Consider the following 23,972-nt stretch of genomic DNA (forward strand, 5'->3'; position numbering starts at 1 on the left):
GCTCACCTGCACTGGCTTCCTGTGCACTTAAGATGTGACTTTAAGGTTTTACTACTTACGTATAAAATACTACACGGTCTAGCTCCAGCCTATCTTGCCGATTGTATTGTACCGTATGTCCCGGCAAGAAATCTGCGTTCAAAAGACTCCGGCTTATTAGTGATTCCTAGAGCTCAAAAAAAGTCTGCGGGCTATAGAGCGTTTTCCGTTCGGGCTCCAGTACTCTGGAATGCCCTCCCGGTAACAGTTCGAGATGCTACCTCAGTAGAAGCATTTAAGTCTCATCTTAAAACTCATCTGTATACTCTAGCCTTTAAATAGACCTCCTTTTTAGACCAGTTGATCTGCCGCTTCTTTTCTTTCTCCTATATCCCCTCCTCCCTTGTGGAGGGGGTCCGGTCCGATGACCATGGATGAAGTACTTGACTGTCCAGAGTCGAGACCCAGGATGGACCGCTCCTCGGGACCCAGGATGGACCGCTCGCCGGTATCGGTTGGGGACATCTCTACGCTGCTGATCCGCTTGAGATGGTTTCCTGTGGATGGGACTCTCGCTGCTGTCTTGGAGCCACTATGGATTGAACTTTCACAGTATCATGTTAGACCCGCTCGACATCCATTGCTTTCGGTCCCCTAGAGGGGGGGGGTTGCCCACATCTGAGGTCCTCTCCAAGGTTTCTCATAGTCAGCATTGTCACTGGCGTCCCACTGGATGTGAATTCTCCCTGCCCACTGGGTGTGAGTTTTCCTTGCCCTTTTGTGGGTTCTTCCGAGGATGTTGTAGTCGTAATGATTTGTGCAGTCCTTTGAGACATTTGTGATTTGGGGCTATATAAATAAACATTGATTGATTGATTGATATTTTAGTTTCAAGCATGTTTTACTCAATATAAGCCATAACATCTCAGTAACAAGCTGTAGTGTCTTACTGAGATAATTGAGGACCAACACCCTTAAAACAAGTAAAACACTCTAACATAAAATCTGCTCAGTGAGAAGAATGATCTTATCAGACAGAAAATAAGCACTTCTCCCCCTTATTTGAGATAGGTAATCTTACTTAGATTTCAGTTTTTGCAGTGCAGGAAGATTCAGAAGGACGACATCACAGGGCTCCAATAAAACACACTCAGATCTTCTGTTTCTAGCCGATACTACATAAAAAAATAACGTAAAATAACGCAGTAACGCATCATGTAGTAACGGTAACTGAGTTACTGAATATAAAAAATAACGTGTTAGACTATTAGTTTCCACCGAAAATAACGTTACAGTAACGCGTTAGTCTTAACACTGCAAAATGGGATAAAATTGCTATGATACAAAAAGGGGTAGGTGTTATGATCCGCCACCCGGATCATATGTTATTTTGGTTTTTGAGTCCTCTTGTGTTTTCTGTTTGATTTTGGACTCTTCCGATCCCAAGTTTTGCTCTTCCTTGTTTGTTCCGTTACCATGGTTTCATATTTGTTCCACCTGCTACTTGTTTATGAGGCGCACCTGATTTCTAATTGCTGTCAGCATTTAAGCCTGCCTTCTACCTCAGTTCTATCTTGATCCGTTGTTTGCCTCATGCAACAATCACGTCGGGTGGGCCTCTGCACGTGATTGTTGCGCCTCAAAAACAAGTAGCAGGTGGAACGAATATGAAACCGTGGTAACGGAACAAACAAGGAAGAGCAAAACTAGGGATGGGAAGAGTCCAAAATCAAACAGAAAACACAAAAGGACTCAAAAACCAAAATAACATATGATCCGGGCGGCGGATCATAACAGTAGGATTAAATAAGCTCTGCTTCTTCCCACTCCTTTTCAGACGTGCTGTAATAAAACAACTGGAAATATGTGGTGCATTACATTGTAATTGTGTCCTATGCATGCTCGAAATGAAGTGAATCCTACCAACCGATGTTGGCTGTGCATGACAGGCCCGTCTCCAGACACGGTGATGGAGAGGATCTATCAAGTGAGCCGCAAACTGGAAGAGTACGCCATCTGCCCTGACCTTCGCATCGACCTCTCCAGGCTGGGACGACATGACTTTGACCTCGAGAACAAGTTTAAACCGTTTAGAGGTAAATTTGTCTCAAACTAACCACTGCAAGTCTTACTTTTCCCGGAACACGTTTACACAATATGTCTCTTAGCTTTTTCTGTCCTTTAGTTAGCATGCAATCTGTATTTTTATTCAAGTTTTCCGCAAGGCTGTAACACATATTTGTGGCACCCCCATGGGTTGGGATGAAAAGGCTTAGGAAGACATGCTAGAATAATGGTTTTATACAAATATCTTCAAAGTTTTATAATCATGGGATTATAAAAAGATCCCTCGCAAAGACCTTTTACTTGAAGGCAGACATGTTTTTCAACCAATCTTGCTTATATTTTTCATATACAGTACAGGCCATAAGTTAGCTAATGCATTAACGAGACAGCAATTAAGCGAGGCAATGGCCTAAAGCAGGGGTGTCAAACTCATTTAAATGGGGGGCCACATAGAGAAAAATGTACTCCCTAGTGGGCCGGACTGGTAAAATCCCGGCACGATAACTTAAAAATAAAGACAACTTCAGATTGTTTTCTTTGTTTGAAAATAGAACAAGCACATTCTAAAATTGTACAAATCACAATGTTGTTGTTTTTTTTACACTTACATGTTGCGGTTAATAGTATTCTATCTTTATTAGTCGTTATTTATACTTTCTGAATAAATTCTGTGATAATGTTCATCAGTCGACTCATTGGTGTTAATTCTCAGTCTATCAAGATAAAAAAAATTATATCATTTAGTTTGATAATTTTCCTCGACTGATGTACTAACATCATGTGGTTTATTTTGTACATATGTGGTATCATCTACAAAGATACAAATAATTGCTATTGTGACATCCAGTGGACACATTTGGAATTGCTGTTTCTTTCATTCAAAAATTGCAGGTACATTTTTATACTCCGCAAACCCGGGTAAAACCTGATCCGGGCCGCACGTTTGACACCCGTGGCCTAAAGAATGTCTTTTTAAAAATTGATTCACCAAAAAAATAAAAATGTTTTTTTTAAATGTATTTTATGTATTTAATTTATCAAACTTATGTATAGATTTGGAATCGAAATGAATAGTGTGTGTAGCTTGATCTACTTTACATAACCACTGCTCTCACGCTTCACTTAAAAGAGCCGTTGAAAAGAATGATCTCATATGAATGACTGTATAAACTTTATATCATTAGCAGGCAAGTGTTTATGCAGTTCTACATGACAAGCTTTTTAAGCTTTCTAAGGCCAAATGATGACCATAAAGATTCCACATAATGTGGTCAAAATGCATCCTTCCTACTAGGGTTGTATGGTATACCGTTATTGGTATAGTTCCGCGATACTAATGAATCATATTCGGTACTATACCGCCTCTAAAAAGTACCGGTCCGATAAAGGTGAACTTATAACACTGAAGCGTCCTCTGGAAGAAGTGCTTTAAGACATGGCTGCAGTCCAGCCCCTGTCGGCAATGTTTTAGCTACTTCTAAATCACTAATCCTCGCCTCCATGGCGACAAATAAAGTATGTTTCTTACATGTATCATCCCTGCAGGACGAGGAATAGCTAAACATGTTTCACTACACACCGTAGCTCACCGGCGTCACTGCTAATGACGACATTCCTGAATGTAAACAAATGCCATGGGTGGATCTACACCTAACATCCACTGTAATGATACCAAGTACAGGAGCGTATTTCGTCGATACTACTATGATTACATCTAGAGATGACTGATAATGGCTTTTTTGGTGATATCCGATATTCCGATATTGTCCAACTCTTAATTACTGATTTATACTTTCTGAATAAATTCTGTGATAATGTTCATCAGTCGACTCATTGGTGTTAATTCTCAGTCTATCAAGATAAAAAAAAATTATATCATTTAGTTTGATAATTTGTGGAATTAACACATTATTTTGCCTAATTTTGTCGTGATGCCCCGCTGGATGCATTAAACAATGTAACAAAGTTTTCCAAAATAAATCGATTCAAGTTATTGAAAAAAATGCCAACATGGCACTGCCATATTTATTATTGAAGTCATAAAGTGCATTTTTTTTTTTAACATGCCTCAAAACAGCAGTTTGCAATTTGGGACATGCTCTCTCTGAGAGGGCATGAGGAGATTGAAGTGGGCGGGGTTGGGGGGCGGGGTTGAGGTGGGAGGGGGGTGATTAGGGGGTAGCCGGGGTATGAATATTGTAGCATCCCGGAAGACTTAGTGCTGCAAGGGGTTCTGGGTATTTGTTCTGTTGTGTTTATGTTGTGTTACGGTGCGAATGTTCTCCCGAAATGTGTTTGTCATTCTTGTTCGGTGTGGGTTCACAGTGCGGCGCATATTTGTAACAGTGTTAAAGTTGTTTATACAGCCACCCTCAGTGTGACACTGTATGGCGGTAGACCAAGTATGCCGTGCATTCACTTGTGTCTGTAAAATGCTTGTTCATTGGCGCTCTGTACTTCTACCTATGTCCGTGTACCACTCCGCACAACGGCGTTTTAAAAAGTCATATGTTTTACTCTTTGAAACCGATGCCGATAATTTCCCATATCACATTTTAAAGCATTTATCGGCCGATAATATCGGCAGTCTGATATTATCGTACAACTCAAATTACATCGATATTTTTTTAGCATCACAAAATCTTTTTTTGTTTTCTTAAATTTATATTATGTTTATAAACTCAGGAAATATGTCCCTGGACACATGAGGACTTGAATATGACCAATGTATAATCCCGTAATGACTTGGTATCGGAGCGATACCTAAATTTGTGGTATTATCCAAAACTAATGTAAATCATCCAAACAACAGAAGAATAAGTGATTATTACATTTTAACAGAAGTGTAGATAGAACATGTTAAAAGAGAAAGTAAGCATATATTAACAGTAAATGAACAAGTAGATTAATAATTATTTTTTCTACCACTTGTCCTTAATAATCTTGACAAAATAATAGAAGGATAAATGACACAATATGTTACTGCATGTGTCAGCAGACTAATTAGGAGTCTGTTTATTTACTTACTAATAAAAGACAAGTTGTCTTGTATTTTCACTATTTTATTTAAGGAAAAACTTGCAATAAGAAGCATATGTTTGACAAACCCTATGATTTTTGATAAAATAAAGCTAATAATGCAATTTTTGTGGTCCCTTTTATTTTAAAAAGTATCGAAAAGTACCGAAAATAATGGAAATACATTTTGGTACCGGTATCAGAACCAAAATATTGGTATAGGGACAACACTGCTTCCTACTGTATTTATGCTTTTTTTTGTGTGTTTTTAGTGGAGATTGTGGACTCGGTGGATGTTTACCTGCAAATGCTACGAACCATCTTTGACTTCAGCGCCATCAAAAGTCTCTTAACGGGACAGGCCCAGCTGAAGATTCGCATAGACGCGATGAATGGAGGTGACATTATCTTCTTTTCAAAACCATACAAGTTGTTTGTTGGTGTTAATAGTGTCTTCTCTGCTGTTGCAGTGATGGGCCCTTATGTCCGTAGGATCCTGTGCGATGAGCTAGGGGCCCCGGCTAACTCTGCTGTCAACTGCGTCCCTTTGGAGGACTTCGGGGGACGGCCTGCTGAGCCCAACCTGATATACGCCTCTTCACTGGTGGAAGCCATGAAAGGAGGCGACTTTGGCTTTGGAGCCGCGTTGGATGCAGACGGGGTGAGATAAGACTGACTGATTTGGTTAGCTCGCTAAATGCTGAACTCTGCAGAAAGATAGCAGGAACTTGAGCTTTAGCTGTTTGGCACTACTGTGACTGGCTGACACCTCTTCAGGAACAAAGTGGATTCAAAAGACTGGAATAAGTGTTTTCCTGCTAAACTGACTGCACCACAGGGTGCAGGGTGAAGGAGCCTTGTTTAGACACTAGTAGAGTCAATGTGGACATTTTTTAAGAGCGTTTTTTTTCGTGTTTCATTTAGGCCAAGAATGGTGTCTATTTCTTTCATATTGAACGGACTTTATTATGGAAAACTTTGGTTAAACAACTGAGATCCTGAAATCCTGAGATCCGGTTAGGTGACTGCAGGATTAGGTCTCTGCTTTTTGCAGACGATGTGCTCCTGATGGCTTCATCTGGTCAGGATATTCAGCTCTCACTGGATCGGTTCGCAGCCCGATGTGAAGGGACTCGGATGAGAATCAGCACTTCCAAGTCCGAGTCCATGGTTCTCGCCCATAAAATGGGTGGAGTGCCATCTCTGGGTTGGGGAGGAGATCTTTACGCAAGTTGAGGAGTTCAAGTACCTCAGAGTCTTGTTTACAAATGAGGGATAGACAGGCCAATTGGTGCGGCATCTGCAGTGATGCTGACACTGTATTGATTCGTTTTGGTGAAAAAGGAGAGGAGCGAAGCCCGACGGCAAAGCTCCAATTTACCGGGCGATCTACGTAATGATCATTCCCGCGTTCATTTTGTCACGTATTGACTATTGCAATTCTTTCTTCACTCTTTTCAACAAGTCAACGCTAAAGAGACTTCAGACTGTAAAAAATGCAGCTGCCAGACCTTTGACTGGTGCACCCACAACCACAACAGCCCATGTTACTCCCATTTTATCCAATCTTCATTGGCTTCCAGTGTCATGATCCGTGGCCCGGATCATGTTTTTGTTATTTTCTGCTGGTTTTGGACTCCCTTAGTTCCTGTTGTTGTGCACCCTTGAGTTTGTTTGGTTATAATGGCTACTTATTATTTTCATCTGCCTCTGATTGGTGTTCGGGACGCTCACCTGTTCCCCGAGCACTAAGCAGAGGCATTATTTAAACCTGCCTTTGCCAGTCAGTCGGCCTGGCTTCTTTGTTTGCTTCATGCTCTCGTCACGTATGTTTTGGTTGTTTCCTAGCTAAGGCTAAGTTTAGCTTCGAGTGCGATTGGCACGTGTTTCCTACGTCTTGTTTTCTGTTTTTGGTGCTTCTTTGATTGTTCTGAGAAATAAATCATGTTCCTGCCTGCAAGTCCTGTCCAGAGTGGTCCGTTTGCATTCCGGGGGAACAAATCAGCAACACTGCCGTGACTTCCAGTTAAATTCTGCAATCATTTTAAAATTTTAGTCCTGACATTCCGTGCATTGCATGGTGGGGGCCCTCGGTACATCACTGACTTAGTATGCCCCTACTCTTCAGGACGCAGCCTTCGGTGTTCAGGCCAGGGTCTTCTAAAGATCCGCAAAACTCGTATTAAAACTCGTGGAGACCTGGCATTCCAGGCTATAATCTCAGACTCTGGAACAATTTGCACCAGTCTCTCTTTGATCTTGACTGTGTTGAAAAATTTAAGAAACATTGGAAAACTTCTGTTTTTAGTAAAGCTTTTAGTTAATGCACCCTTTAACTACCAATTTCAATCCACTTTGTATCCTTTTTATGATGTTGCCCCTGTTGTACTTACTTACTTACGTCCCTATTCTCACCAATGACCCGGAACTTTGGGTTATGACCAAAAGGACAAGATAAGGGTACAAGCGGTTGAAATGAGTTTCCTCTGTCTAGCTCCGTCATTAGGGAGGAGTTCAAAGTAAAGACGCTACTCCTCTACATCAAGAGGAGCCATATGCACGTCCGACCGGTAGGGGGCATGGGGAAGACCCAGGACATGTTGGGGAGACTGTCTGTCCTGGGAATGCTACGGGATCCCCCGGGAGGAGCTCGACAAAGTGAGGGAACTCTGGTCTTCTCTCTTAGGCTGCTGCCCCAGTGACCCAACCTCGGATAAGCGGAATAAGATGGATGGATAGATCGATGGCATTTGTGAAAGTGTACTCCTGTGGAAAGAAAATGTATAATATGTACATTCAGGTTTGATGTAATGATATTTTTATACTGGTTAAAAATATCTCTGTGAGAAATTCATAGTACATGCATCTTAACAGAATCTAAATCAAAAAATCGTTTGGGAACAGTAATCGAAACCCGAATCTGAACCGGAATCGCCCAACCTTAGAAGTGGACATTTGCCAGAGTAACACAGTTTTAGGAAGAAAGGGTTAGAATAAGGCAATGTTTGTGGAATAAGTCATTTTTATTTTGAGTTTATTGAGATGCTATGTTTTATCTTCTGGCAGCACGTTCGAACAGGGGTTAGTGCTCTTGCCTCACAGCAAGAAAGTCCTGGGTTCGATTCCTGGGCTCTGGGTCTTTCTGTGTGAAGTTTGCATGTTCTCCCATGCATTTTAACAGAATCTAAATCAAAAATCGTTTGGGAACCATAATCAAAACCCAAATCTGAACCGGAATCGCCCAACCCTAGCAGTGGGCTTTTTTTAGATCTATTTTGTTTTGTCAGAGTAACACAGTTTTAGAAAAAAAAAAGGGTTAGAACAAGGCAATATTTGTGGAATAAGTCATTTTTATTTGGAGTTTAATGAGATTGACTTTGGATTCCTCGACATTCAATATTTTTTTAAATGCTATGTTTTATTGTCTGGCAGAACAGGGGTTAATGCTCTTGCCTCACAGCGAGAAGGTCCTGAGTTCGATTCCCGGGCTCAGGGTCTTTCTGTGTGGAGTTTGTATGTTCTTCCCGTGACTGCGTGGGTTCACTCCGGGTGCTCCCACCTCCAAAGACATGCACCTGGGGATAGGTTGATTGGCAACACTAAATTGGCCCTAGTGTGTGAATGTGAGTGTGAATGTTGTCTGTCTATCTGTGTTGGTCCTGTGATGCGATGGCCACTTGGGGACAAGAGGTAGTAAATAGATGGATGGATTGATGGCCAAAAATGGTGCCTGTTAAATGCATTTTTTTTGTGAATTTAATTTCAATCAAAAGACAGATGAGCCTGACTTTATTCTATTGGAATTGTTTAGTTGGCCAACTTTTATGGATGTGCACTGTTAAAAAACAACTGAAGGATGATACATACTAGTCGTCTACAACGGGGGTTCTCAACTTTTTTTCAATGATGTACCCCCTGTGAACATTTTTTTAAATTGAAGTACTCCCTAATCAGAGCAAAGCATTTTTGGTTGAAAAAGAAGAGATAAAGAAGTAAAATACAGCACTATGTCATCAGTTTCTGATTTATTAAATTGTATAACAGTGCAAAATATTGTATAAAAGTGCAAAATATTGTCTTTCTTGAACTATTTGAGAAAATATAAAGAAGATATAAAAATAACTAAAAACTTGTTGAAAAATAAACATGTGATTCAATTAAAAATAAAGATTTCTACACATAGAAGTAATCATCAACTTAAAGTGCCCTCTTTGGGGATTGTAATAGAGATCCATCTGGATTCATTAACTTTCTTCATCAAAAAATAAATCTTTAACTTCGATATTTATGGACCATGTCCACAAAAAAATCTAGCTGTTAACACTAAATATTGCATTGTTGCATTTCTTTTCACAGTTTATGAACTTACATTCATATTTTGTTGAAGTATTATTGAATAAATATATTTATAAAGGGTTTTTGAATTGTTGCTATTTTTAGAATATTTTAAACAAATCTCACGTACCCCTTGGCATACCTTCAAGTACCCCCAGGGGTACGCGTACACCCATTTGAGAACCACTGGTCTACAACCCATTTCTTATTTTCATGTGTCTAGTGAGTAACAAAAAAGGCCAAAAATAAATGTTATCCTCTCATGTATTCTCAAGTTAATAGCAGGGGGATAAAACAAATAAGATAGAACAGAACACATAAAGACTTAGGGTATTAGGTGGCTCAGATCTTCCAATAACTCATCAACTTGTCATCATTTCTGCTTATTCTGGACACACGTACACACCATTTCCCGAATAAACCATCTTTGCATCAGGGGAGTTATGTCATCTGAGCTCCCCACTAAGGTCATTAGTGAGAGTGTTTAGAAGATGTTACGTAACGCTGCCGTCTTTATCTCGCCAAACTCTCAGCAGTCACCAAACACACAACAGAACTTTTATACACCAGTGGAACTCTTTATTCTTTTTAATATATGTCACGTCATCGTTGACATAGGGCTGCATTCACACTTGTCCTTTACCGTGAATTGATTAACGTGGATCCCGACTTAAACAAGTTGAAAAACTTATTCGAGTGTTACCATTTAGTGGTCAATTGTACGGAATATGTACTGTACTGTGCAATCTACTAATAAAAGTTTCAATCAATCAATCAATCAACCAATCAATCAATCGTGTCAGATTTGTTCAAAAGGAACTTTGGCGTGTTTGCGCTTCTAGTACAGTTTGTTTCAAGTGTGAACCAACCCTGGTATTCAAGGTTTTCACGGTTTCAAGTTTATTCGTCACATGCAGAGTACGCCACAGTGAAATACTTCTTTCCATGTTCTTCAGATATTGCGTTCAGTGGGATCCAAACACTAGTTGCAGAATCTACAGTTTGTAATACACTAAATACCGAAAATACCAAAAATGTAATCGCTCCGCATGTCAACATCTTAGTTTGGTGCCACACCAACAAAATGTAGAGGCAACCATTTCCACATCAATACTATATGAAAAAAATAGTCAATAACAGAAGGAGATAACGTCCACAGGAATCTACCACATAGCGAAGGACATACACTATTTGATTTCCTATTATGCAGCTCATTTTTATTTGACAGTTATTGAAATATCTTGTGTGACATCATGCACAAAAGTGCACTTTATTTGTTTTAAACTATTGTAGTGGCGTTTTGTACAAAATGTGCACTTTATTTTAGTGTTGTTTTGATGACATGCACAAAAGTTCACTAATAGCTTGTTTTAAAATGTCTCTGACAATCTTGCACTTTCTGTTTTGGAATGAAATGAATGTTTGTGCCACTGCTTAATAACTGTTTAATAAATACAGTTTCAGTCAATTGACTTAGTTGTGATTTCCCTCTGTGCATAAAAGTTTAAATTGAGCATATATTAATGCAGTATGAACAAGAATGTTTTAATGTTGACACATAGAATCATCATACTGCTGTGATTATATGTATCAAGTGTTCATTCAAGGCTGAGGCAAAATATCGAGATATATATTGTGTATCGGGACATGGCCTAAAAATATCGAGATATTAGAAAAAGTAAATCGCCCAGCCCTTAAGCCAATGTTAATTAGCACCAATATTGCGCATTTTGAAAAGTGGAGTCTTACTTTACATTTGAGCGTTTTATTTCTGTCATGTTTGCTTTGTTGGCATTGAAAATTGCAAAATTACCTTGAGGCAGTCCACTCGGAGTGCTGCTTGAGTGCTTGTTTCTTTGCCAAGTGTTTGACACTGTTTTTAATCTGCAATCAAGCAACAGAGTCATCAATATGGCACCGTTTGATTTCACGTGAATCAGTACCGGGTAGTACCGATGGAATTTGGTCAGTGCCTATAAAAGTAGCAAATTTTTTTATCCATCCTTATGTATGAAAAAAATACTCTCTTTGTCGCTCTTTAAAAGTATTTTTAGAGTCTTTATGACAAATCGAACTGTGTTAATGTATCAGCATATACAAACAGAGCGGATTACATTTTCATTTGGAATATTTAATTTACATCTCATATGTCAGCTCAGGTGTCAGGTCAAAGCTGACCAATCAAGTCCTTACTTCATTGTCAGGTTCAAACACTGATGACAGCTATTAATCAGACAAGAAGCAAGGAACCAAGCAGAGACAGAGTTCAATATAGCTCATGAGGAGAACGCGTGGCGCCGAACACTTAGTCACAGTCTCGCCCTACGCTCTAAGGTTCAGCTCCTGCGTCTCTCTTTTTATTCAGAGTTCCATAGTCAACATCACTGAGGCCACCTCTAAAAGGAGTGGTCACATATATTATGCAAAGCAGGTCCAGGACACACAGTACGTGACGGAATGGGCTGGGGGCCTTGTGATTTCGCCTTGCCCCCGCTTTGTCTGCGTGTTGTCATCTTATCTTCGTTGAGATCCTTGAAGTCCTTGGCTAAAACAAAGATAACATCTGTGGCAGATGCCACCCCTCAGACAAGAAGTTTTGTCCTTGCAAAGATTAGAAAAAGTCTAACTTGAGCACAATAGCTAATAACTAAAGAAACAGACTTAAAGCATACTAAAATTAGTATGATAATATATACATAATTATTCTAACATTCATGCATATTTATGTTCAGCTGTTAGTCACATAAAAAAAAATATGTTTCAAATAAATGTTCACAGTATGTTTATTGATGTGGTTGTAATTTGCAGAGTTCTACAACTAAACTGTTTCATACTTAGAGTCTAATATGAATGACAACATAACTGTGAAATGCACAATTGATGTTTGACTGTGCTCACTTCATCAGGACCGCTACATGATCCTCGGAGAGAACGCTTTCTTCGTCAACCCGTCGGACTCTGTTGCCATCATGGCCGCCAATCTCTCCTCCGTCCCTTACTTCCAACAGCTCGGCGTCAAGGGTTTCGCCAGGAGTGTGGCCACCAGCACGGCACTCGATAGGTACAACACACATACTTGACCCAGTCAGTGTTCCAAGCTGTTATTTCAGTCTCTGCAGAGTCTCACATGAAGAGTCACCCACCGTGAATTAGATATACAGTACGCACTTTTACTCACGACCTATAAATATTAAGCGTTATACGAGGCTGCGTGGGGCATTTAATGAATGGGCGCCACAGCTAAAGTTAGAGCCATTAACATGGTTCTATAAGTGGGATGGGGTTGGAGGGAATTCCCAGCTTTCCCCCCTCCCCAATGAACAACATGTATCATGCAAACCAAAGGTGCGTAATTTTTACCTTATAATACCGGTATATCTTCTCAAAGAGCATGAAGAGTCAATGAATGGTTCACAAAATGACTGTTTTGATAGTAAAGGTTGCCAAAACCTGACCTAGGCTGATGGAAAATAAGCATTTGGATTCTAGGGCAGGACAAAATTAGAAACTAGTTACCTATATTTGCATTTCTATAAATATTTGCACTGAAATATAATGGTTTCTCCTCGTGCCACCTCTCTGCCAATGCTGATATTGGCATTGTCAACTAACAAACACACTGTTTGAAATATTCACTTGTAATAAGCATGTCATGTCTTTGTGATTGATCATGTTTTGTTTGGTTATGTTCTGTTGGTTTTTGGACTCTATGTGCACTCTTGTTTTGTCACCATGACAACCATTAGTTTCACCTGTCATGTGTTCTGACTCACGCACCTGTTACTAATCATGTCTGTATTATTTAAGCCATAGTTTCCAGGTAGTCAGCCTGGCGACATCGCTCTTGATCACCCTTGATACACTCCTGATACCCCTGACATTGTTCCATGTTCGTTTTTTCACGTCACAGTAAGTGTTTTCGTTTTTATGTCCATAGTTCTGCCTTTGTGCCAGTTTTTGTTTTCTTCGCCAAGTTTGTTACCCGCCTTGTGCGCGCTTTTTTTTTGTTCCTTTTATTGTATAATTAAATGATGTATTCACCTTCAAGTCGTTTTGCACCCCGGGAGAACATTCATCGCAGCGAGCTACGAAAGCCTGGCAGTAAGCTGTTCCTTAGTCCAAGTCTTGACAAAGCAGAAGTTAAATGATGATTGTAATTTACATTTAAAATACTTCCTTGTGTTGAGCGGTTCTTAATCTTTTTGACCTCGGGGGCCAACTTTTTCACTAATTTTGCATGACTTACTGTTGGTTTTAATCTCTTAGTCATGGTCAAAAGTTTACATACAATTGTAAAGAACATAATATCATGGCTTGAGTTTCCAATCATTTCTACAACTGTTATTTTTTTGTGATAGAGTGATTGGAACACATACTTGTAGGTCACAAAAAACATTCATGAAGTTTGGTTCTTTTATGAATTTATTATGGGTCTACTGAAAATGTGACCAAATTTGCTGGGTCAAAAGTATGCATACAGCAATGTTAATATTTGGTTACATGTCCCTTGGCAAGTTTCACTGTAATAAGGCGCTTTTGGTAGCCATCCACAAGCCTCTGGCAAGCTTCTGGTTGAATTTTTGAGCACGCCTCTTGACAAAATTGGTCACAAAAACATAACTTTCCTCCAGAAGGTCTTATCTATGTCCATGGGATGTCAGATGAAACAAAAATTGAGCTGTTTGGCCGCAATAACCAGCCATATGTTTGGAGACCAAAAGGTGGGGCCTTTATTCCCAGGAACATCAACCCTACCGTCAAGCATGGTGGTGGTGGTAGTATTATGCTCTGGGCCTGTTTTCCTGCCAATGGAACTGGTGCTGTACAGAGAGTAAATGGGACAATGAAAAAGAAGGATTACCTCCAAAATTCTTCAGGACAACCTAAAATCATCAGCCTGGAGGTTGGGTCTTGGGCGCAGTTGGGTGTTCCAACAGGACAATGACCCCAAACACACGTCCAAAGGGTTAAAAGAATGGCTAAATTAGGACAGAATTAAGGTTTTAGAATGGCCTTCCAATGACCTGACTTTAATGTGTGGACAATGCTGAAGAAACAAGTCCATGTCAGAAAACCAACAAATTAAGCGTAACTGCACAAATTTTGTAAAGAGGAGTGGTCAAAAATTCAACCAGAAGCTTGCCAGAAGCTTGTGGATGGCTACCAAAAGCGCCTCATTGCAGTGAAACTTGCCAAGGGACATGTAACCAAATTGTAACATTGCTGTATGTATACTTTTGACCCAGTCGCATTTCCAGTAGACCCATAATAAATTCATAAAAGAACCAAACTTCATGAATGTTTTTTGTGACCAACAAGTATGTGCTCCAATCACTCTGTCATAAAAAATAAGAGTTGTAGAAATGATTGGAAACTCAAGACAGACATGACATTATGTTCTTCACAAGTGTATGTAAACTTTTGACCACGACTGTATGTATCTAACACACAAACCTCAGACTTAGGTCAGGCTGATTAGAAAAATAAGCTAAATAAATACATACGCATAATTATGTTTTGCTTTAATTAACAAACTAAATTAACAATGAATAGGAAGAAAACACTCTTTATTGTCATTATATATCAGCATAAACCCGTTCAAGATTAGACACACATTGTACAGGGGAGTTGATTTCAGACTGGGCTCTTGGTGGGGGGTCCAGCCTGAGGCCAAGAAAAAAAACTTGATAGCCGATAAGCACACATAAACTTGTCACACAGAAAACACAAGACTTGAAACACGGTTGGGGCAGCAGCTATTGAACTATGAATCGCTTACTTACATAGCTGAATACAAGACTCTGTGCTTAAGTTGTTTTATTTTTTCTTTAACAAGTTCAGCACACCATAGAGGGCCACAGAAAAATAGCGGGGTTCCGTTTGGGCCGCAGCAGTACTCAGATAAAATACCACATTCCACCACTTGTGGCTGTAAAGAAAATCTCCAACAAAGAAGTTTCTAAAGCGCAAAAATTAGGAATAGAGGATGAAGCGGTGAGGCAATTTTATTGACTGTATGATAAAGAAACATATTAAGATAGCAAAAGCTATCTTAATAGCGACTGCTAATATCTTAGTAGCTCCTACCCCAAATATGTTAGCCAATAAACACACATAAACTTGTCACACAGAAACCACAAGACTTGCAACGGGGTGGGAGCAGCAGCTACTAAGATAATAGCAGTCGCTATTAAGATAGCTGCTGCTATCTTAATATGTTTCTTTATCATACAGTCAATAAAATTGCCTCACCGCTTCATCACTTTATTCCTAATTTTTGCGCTTTAGAAACTTCCTTGTTGGAGATTGTCTTTACAGCCACAAGTGGTGGAATGTGGTATTATATCTGAGTACTGCTGCGGCCCAAACGGAACCCCGCTATTTTTCTGTGGCCCTCTATGGTGTGCTGAACTTGTTAAAGAAAAAAAAGAAAAAACTTGAGCACAGTCTTGTATTCAGCTTTGTAAGTAAGCGATTCATAGTCCAACAAGAACCCACAATGCAATGCGTTCCCACGTCACACTTTCAAACCCTATATATAGTAAACAGATTTATTGAGGTATCACTATGGCATCAAAAAGAGGCAAAACCTCGTCCGGTGTTGTACTTTGGCACTACCCAATGTCAGTCTGCTGGTGTTGGAGTCAAGGAGGAACTCCCATTTCAAGTCCCAAGTAAAGCGCCAGCATGCTCCACTTTTTTGACGTAATGCCAGGCAAAAGCTTTTAAGCCGTGGTCAGAGGAGACACACATAACTGGATGCTATGTTTGGCAAATTATAAAGTCACGGCCAAAAGCTGGTAGTGTTTCACCCCTACTCCCCACATCTTGACGGGGCCTCATCCACCTTTTGCTACTTTGAATTTGCTGAACGTTTTTGTGTAGGTGGAGGTTTGTTTTTTCACGCTCTACGTGTAAATGTGCTGTCGACAGCACTTAAACCTCATCAGTTTTTTATTTTTTTATTTTCTGGAATGTTTGGCTTTCAGTTCCGGCCCTCACATCCTCCCAGGAACTAAAATTGGTTTACTCTTATTTTGGTCTTGTAAACAACTGCACTGGGCGTACTGTGGGCTTTTACTGATGTGCATGATGGTTATGTGCACATGACAAACCCGAAGGGAAATCCCACAGGGAGAGTGTTTTCACGTTCATAAGACAGTTTACATTAGAGATGTCCGATAATGGCTTTTTTGCCGATATTCCGATATTGCCCACATCCTAATTACCGATTCCGATATCAACCGATACCTGTCATGATGTGGAGGTTTGTCATGTTTTGTGGCCACGTTCTGTTTGGTTTTGGACTCATTGTGCACTCTTGTTTGTTTTGTCACCATGACAACCATTAGTTCACCTGATTTATTTGGACTCACGCACCTGTTTTGTTTAGGACTCGTGCACCTGCGTTAATCACATCACTATTATTTAAGCTTGTAGTTGGCAGGCAGTCGGCCATCGCGTCATTGTTGTTGTTCCATGCTCTGTTCATTCTCTTCATGCCTTAGTTCATGCTTCATGCCCCGCACGTAAGTTTTGTTTTTTCAAGTCACAGTTAGCGAATTTTTCATATACTAAGTTTTTTGCCTTTGTGGTAGTTTTTGTTTTTTTTAGCCAAGTTTGTTCTCCGCCTTGTGCGCGCCTTTAGTTTGAACTTTTTTTTATAGATAAATTAAAATATGTATTTACCGTCACGCCATATCCCGTCACCTTCCTTTGCATTGCGGGAAAACAAACCACAACTTAGTCCTCGTTCTGACAAGGTTTACGCAGCTTACTGCGGAGTTTGTTCTCCCGGAATGCAAACGTACTACTCGGGACAAGGTGTGCAGGTAAAAACATGATTTAATCTTAAACCTCAAATGTGAAGACCAAAAGGCAACCAAGGTGAAAGCACAACATAACGCAGGAAACAAATACTAACACATAAACTGAACAATGGACATGAAACAAAAGTCACTAGTGATGGGTCCGGGAATACCAATGCACCCTGTGTTGGTGCGCGTACCGCTTTTAGAAAGTCACGTGGCAGATCATGAGCTTTTTTGGTCACGTGACCGACACGCGAACTGGGTCGAACTGACGCCTGTGCGCCCAACTGTGTTTATAAGGAAGCGCATCTATATACGGGATGCTGCTGCCAACAGAATCGCCGCACTTCTGTCGTAATTTATCGTCGTCGGAGATCATGGAGCAGCCTCAGGCAAAAAGAAAGATTTCCGCCATGAAATAATAGCTAAGAAGAGAAATCGTCTAAAATTTAAAACGTTGGAAAAACTGTTTTTTTGTTTTTTTTTTAATAAAAATGTGTAAAAAAATAAAACATTTTAAAAAATAAAATCCCAGTCCACAAGCATCCTCATTCACAACTTGTTCTCTTAGATTTCCATGTTATGATACATGTTGACATTATTTATTGACTGTATCTAAAAAAGATAAAAAAATATATTTTTTAAATGAAGATATGAAATAATCCTACAAACCCCGTCTCCATATGAGTTAGGAAATTGTGTTAGATGTAAATATAAACAGAATACAATGATTTGCAAATGCTTTTCAACCCATATTCAATTGAATGCACTACAAAGTCAAGATGTTTGATGTTCAAACTCATGAACTTTATTTTTTTTTTGCAAATAATAATTAACTTAAAATTTCATGGCTGCAACACGTGCCAAAGTAGTTGGGAAAGGGCATGTTCACCACTGTGTTACATCACATTTTCTTTCAACAACACCCAATAAATGTTTGGGAACTGAGGAAATTAATTGTTGAAGCTTTGAAAGTGGAATTCTTCAACATTCTTGCTTGATGTACAGCTTAAGTTGTTCAACAGTCTTGTTGTCGTATTTTACGCTTCATAATGCGCCACACATTTTTGATGGGAGACATGTCTGTACTTCAGGCGGGCCAGGAAAGTACCCGCACTCTTTTACTACAAAGCCACGCTGTTGTAACACATGGCTTGGCATTGTTTTGCTTAAATAAGCAGGGGCCTCCATGATAACGTTGCTTGGATGACAACATATATTGCTCCAAAACCTGTATGGACCATTCAGCATTAATGGTGCCTTCACAGATGTGTAAGTTACCCATGCCTTGGGCACTAATGCACCCCCATACCATCACATATGCTGGCTTTTGAACTTTGCGCCTATAACAATCCGGATGTTTTTTTTCCTCTTTGTTCCGGAGGACGACACCACGTCCACAGTTTCCAAATATAATTTGAAATGTGGACTCGTCAGACCACAGAACACTTTTCCATTTTGCATCAGTCCATCTTAGATGAGCTTGAGCCCAGCGAAGCCGGCGGCGTTCCTCTGTGTTTTTGATAAATGGCATTCGCTTTGCATAGTAGAGTTTTAACTTGCATTTACAGATGTAGCGACTAACTGTAGTTACTGTCAGTGGTTTTTTGAAGTTTCCCTGAGCCCATGTGGTGATATCCTTTACACACTGATGTAGGTTTTTGATGCAGAGGGATCAAAAGTTCGTAATATCATCGCTTACATGCAGTGATTTCTCCAGATTCTCTGAACCTTTTGATAATTTTACGGACCGTAGATGGTAAAATCCCTAAATTCCTTGCAATAGCTCGTTGAGAAATGTTGTTCTAAAACTCTTCGACAATTTGCTTACCAATTGGTGACCCTCGCCCCATCCTTGTTTGTGAATTACTTAGCATTTCATGGAAGCTGCTTTTATACCCAATCATGGCACCCAACTGTTCCCAATTAGCCTGCACACCTGTGGGATGTTCCATATGAGTGTTTGATGAGCATTCCCCAACTTTATCAGTACTTATTGCCACCTTTCCCAACTTCTTTGTCACGTGTTGCTGCCATCAAATTCTAAAGTTAATGATTATTTGCAAAAAAAAAAAAAAAAAAAGTTTATCAGTTTGAACATCAAATATGTTGTTTTGTAGCATATTCAACTGAATATAGGTTGAAAATGATTTGCAAATCATTGTATTCCGTTTATATTTACATCTAACACAATTTCCCAACTCATGGAAACGGGGTTTGTACAATGACTTGGTTTTTATTATTGTATATACTAGGTCATAAAATCAGTGTCAGTTGAGTCGGTCCATAGGTTGCCTGTAGGGATTTTTAATGTCCAGCAGATGTCAGTATTTAGTGACACAGTATCGACACAGTATCAATACAGTTTTGCAATGTGTCGAAATGCTTCATGACGCCTCATCAAAACATCACTTGTGCGCGTCTTTGATTTGCACTTTTTTTTATAGATATATTAAAATATGTATTTACCTTCACGCCGTTCCCATCACCTTCCTTTGCATTCCGGGAAAACAAACCACAACTTAGTCCTCGTTCTGACAAGGTTTACGTAGCTTACTGCGGGGTTTGTTCTCCCGGGATGCAAACGGACTACTCAGGACAAGGCGTGCAGGTAAAAACATGATTTAATCTTGAATCTTACATGTGAAAACAAAAAAGGCGCACAAGGTGAAAGCACAACTTAACGCAGGAAACAAAAACTAACAGACTGAACTATGGACATTAAAACGAAAGTTGCTAACTGTGGCATGAATGAACAAAAAACTTACTTGGCATGGAATGAAGCATGAGAAGAGCAATAGCAAGAATACCAGCATGAACAGAGCATGAAAAGATAATCAACAGAGCAATGTCGCCAGACGACTAACTGGCCACCACAAGCTTAAATAGTCTCTTTTTGGTTAGAGCCAGGTGTGTGTGTCACATGGGGCAGATGAAACCAATGAGTCGCCATAGTGCCCAAACAAGGGAGCGCAAAAACAGGAACTAATGGAGTCCTAAACAAACAGAAAAATAACAAAAAAGATTTTACACACCACAGATCATGACAATACCGATATATACAGTCGTGGAATTAACTATTAATTATTATGCTTAATTTTGTTGTGATGCCCCGCTGGATGCATTAAACAATGTAACAAGGTTTTCCAAAATAAATCAACTCAAGTTATGGAAAAAAATGCCAACATGGCACTGCCATATTTATTATTGAAGTCAAAAAGTGCATTATTTTTTTTAAAAATGTCTCAAACAGCAGCTTGGAATTTGGGACATGCTCTCCCTGAGAGAGCATGAGGAGGTTGAGGTGGCCAGGGTTGGGGGGGGGGGGGGGGGGGGGGGGGGGGGGGGGGGGTACATTGTAGCGTCCCGGAAGAGTTAGTGCTGCAAGGTGTTCTGGGTATTTGTTCTGTTGTGTTTATGTTGTGTTACGGTGCGGATGTGTTTGTCATTCTTGTTTGGTGTGGGTTCACAGTGTGGCGCATATTTGTAACAGTGTTAAAGTTGTTTGTACGGCTACCCTCAATGTGACCTGTACGGCTGTTGACCAAGTATGCGTTGCATTCACTTGTGTTTGTGAAAAGCCGTAAATATTTTGTGACTGGGCCGGCACGCAAAGGCAGTTCCTTTAAGGTTAATTGGCGCTCTGTACCACGCCCTACGTCCGTGTACACAGCGGCGTTTTAAAAAGTAATATATTTTACTTTTTGAAACCGATACCGATAATTTTTGATATTATATTTTAAAGCATTTATCGGCCGATAATATTGACAGTCCGATATTATCGGACATCTCTAGTAAAGACCCATATTTTTAACATTTGTGTTTTTTTTGTCAGGAAGTTTGTTACTTTAAAAAATAGGTAATGCGACCTAGCATTTGGCCCTGTGATGAGGTGGCGACTTGTGCAAGGTGTACCCCGCCTTCCGCCCAAAATGCAGCTGAGATAGGCTCCAGCACCCCTCACCACCCCCAAAAGGAACAAGCGGTAGAAAATGGATGGATGGATGGATGTAGCATTTTTTTGTGGTGTATAGTTTTTCCTATATGACATACTTCTGCTTGGACCCTGTATGGATCTGTCCAGTTACTAATACAGTATGTGTGCCCCCAAATTTAAACTCTACTACTGAATACATTTCTGCCCTTTTTCCTCATGAGCTTGGAAAGGTTTGCTGACTTGATCCTGTAACTCTTACCTTATTAAGTTGTTGCTTGGTTCGCTTTGCTTCTCTTTTCAAATGTCATTGTGACTGTCAAACTACCAGCAGGTGATAATTCTACTTTTTTATTCCTCTCAGGGTAGCCAAAGCCATGAAACTGTCGCTGTATGAGACTCCTACTGGTTGGAGGTACTTTGGCAATCTGATGGACTCCGGACGTTGTTCCATCTGCGGCGAGGAGAGTTTCGGGACAGGTAGCGACCACGTCAGCATCGCACTTTCACTCACTCGGCAACACATTGCAAAAAAGTTGGCACGGAGGAATTTTTACCACTGTGTTGCATGGCCTTTCCTTTTAACAACACTCAGTAAACATTTGGGAACTGAGTAAACCAATTGTTGAAGCTTTTCATGTGGAATTCTTTCCCATTCTTGCTTGATGTACAGCTTAAGTTGTTCAACAGTCCGAGGTCTCCGTTGTGGTATTTTAGGCTTCATAATGCGCCACACATTTTCAATGGGAGACAGGTCTGGATTATAGCCAGGCCAGTTTAGTACTATGAAGCCACGCTGTTGTAACACGTGGCTTGGGATTGTCTTGCCGAAATAAGCAGGGGCGTCCATGATAACGTTGCTTGGATGGCAACATATGTTGCTCCAAAAGCTGTATGTACTTTTAATGTGCATTTAATGGTGCCTTCACAGATGTGTAAGTTACCCATGCCTTGGGCACGAATACACCCCCATACCATCACAGATGCTGGCTTTTCAACTTTGCGCCTATAACAGTCCGGATGGTTCTTTTCTTCTTTGTTCCTGAGGACACGATGTCCTCAGTTTCCCCCCCAAAATTGAAATGTGGCATCGTCAGACCACAGAACACTTTTCCACTTTGTATCAGTCCATCTTAGATGAGTTGGGGCCCAGAGAAGCCGGCGGCGTTTCTGGGTGTTGTTGATAAATGGCTTTCGGTTTGCATAATATAGTTTTAACTAGCACTTACAGATGTAGCGACAAACTATAGTTACTGACAGTGGTTTTGTGAAGTGTTCCTGGGTCCATGTGGTGATATCCTTTACACATTGATATCGCTTTTTGATGCAGTACTGCGTGAGGGATTGAAGGTCCGTAATATCATCGCTTACGTGCAGTGATTTTTCTAGATTCTCTGAACCTTTTGGTGATATTATGGACCGTAGATGGTGAAATCCCTAAATTTCTTGCAATTGCTTGTTGAGAAATGTTGTTCTTAAACTGTTCGACACTTTGCACACGCATTTGTTCACAAAGTGGTGACCTTTGCCCCATCCTTGTTTGTGAATGACTGAGCATTTCATGGGCACTGTTTTTATACCCAATCATGGCACCCACCTGCTCCCAATTAGCCTGCTCACCTGTCGGATGTTCCTAATAAGTGTTTGATAAGCATTCTTTAACTTTCTCAGTCCTTTTTGACAATTGTGGCCAACTTTTTTGAAATATGTTGCAGGCATCAAATTCCAAATGAGCTAATATTTGCAAAAAATAACAAAGTTTAACAGTTCGAACATTAAGTATCCTGTCTTTGCAGTCTATTCAATTGAATATAGGTTGAAAAGGATTTGCAAATCATTGTAATGTGTTTTTATTTACCATTTACACAACGTGCTAACTTTATTGGTTTTCGGTTCCGTACAAACATTGAAAAAAAAGGAGTGTGTGTGTGTGTGTAGAATAGGGAATCAATATGCTGGTTGTTGTTGTCTGTGCTGGCTGACTTTTCAGAGGCGGTATAGTACCGAATTTTATTCATTAGTATCGCGGTACTATAGTAGTACCGGTATACCGTACAACCCTACTAGTATATTACTATATGATGGATATTACAGTGATGGAATCAACATTTTTATTTTTACAAAATCATTTTTTGGGCATTTTGTTATGGTTTCAAAATTCAGGCAATAATCCCCTGGACACGGCAGGACTTTGACAGTACAAAACAAAGGATTTAAATGAGAAGTATATTGTATTTTTGTATTTTGTTTAGTTATTGTCTATTATTGACTTTGTTTTGTTTAAACCTTAATAAACAAGAACAGGGAAACAGGTCAGGTTGTCAGGAATTGTTGGTGACGAACCCCAAGATGCAGCAATGGCAGGCTAGTTGCAGGAAAACATGATTTTAATGTCCATAATGCAGGGAAAACTCGAAAACAGGTGACAGTACACAGGAACCAGGAACCAGGCAACAGGATACAAAGAAAACTGGAGCCAGCAAACAGTCAACAGCAGTGTTTTTAACCTTTTTTGAGCCAAGGCACATATTTTGCATTGGAAAAATCCAGAGGCACACCACCAGCAAAAATCATTAAAAAACGAAACTCAGTTGACAGTAAAAAGTCGTCACAATTTTTGGATATGACTTGAAACCATAACCAAGCATGCATCACTATAGATAGCTCTTGTCTCAAAGTAGGTGTACTTTCACCACCTGTCTCATCACACCCTGACTTATTTTGACTTTTTTGCTGTTTTCCTGTGTGTAGTGTTTTAGTTATTGTCTTGCACTCCTATTTTGGTGACTTTTTCTCTTTTTTGGTATTCTCCTGAAGCAATTTCATGT

General features: G+C 39.9%; 1 protein-coding gene across 1 annotated transcript in view; it reads left to right on the top strand.

Annotated features, from left to right (window-relative positions):
• The window catches only part of pgm5 (phosphoglucomutase 5), a 74,198-nt gene that overhangs the window by 23,400 nt on the left and 26,826 nt on the right, over nt 1–23,972 (top strand). The window contains exons 3-7 of the mRNA XM_061900676.1: nt 1,929–2,075; nt 5,337–5,462; nt 5,535–5,725; nt 12,306–12,460; nt 21,509–21,624. Coding sequence (XP_061756660.1) covers nt 1,929–2,075; nt 5,337–5,462; nt 5,535–5,725; nt 12,306–12,460; nt 21,509–21,624 — 735 coding nt within the window. The remainder of the gene's footprint in view (nt 1–1,928; nt 2,076–5,336; nt 5,463–5,534; nt 5,726–12,305; nt 12,461–21,508; nt 21,625–23,972) is intronic.

The sequence above is a fragment of the Nerophis ophidion genome, linkage group LG01, assembly GCF_033978795.1.
Source record: "Nerophis ophidion isolate RoL-2023_Sa linkage group LG01, RoL_Noph_v1.0, whole genome shotgun sequence".
Taxonomy (NCBI): Eukaryota; Metazoa; Chordata; class Actinopteri; order Syngnathiformes; family Syngnathidae; genus Nerophis; species Nerophis ophidion.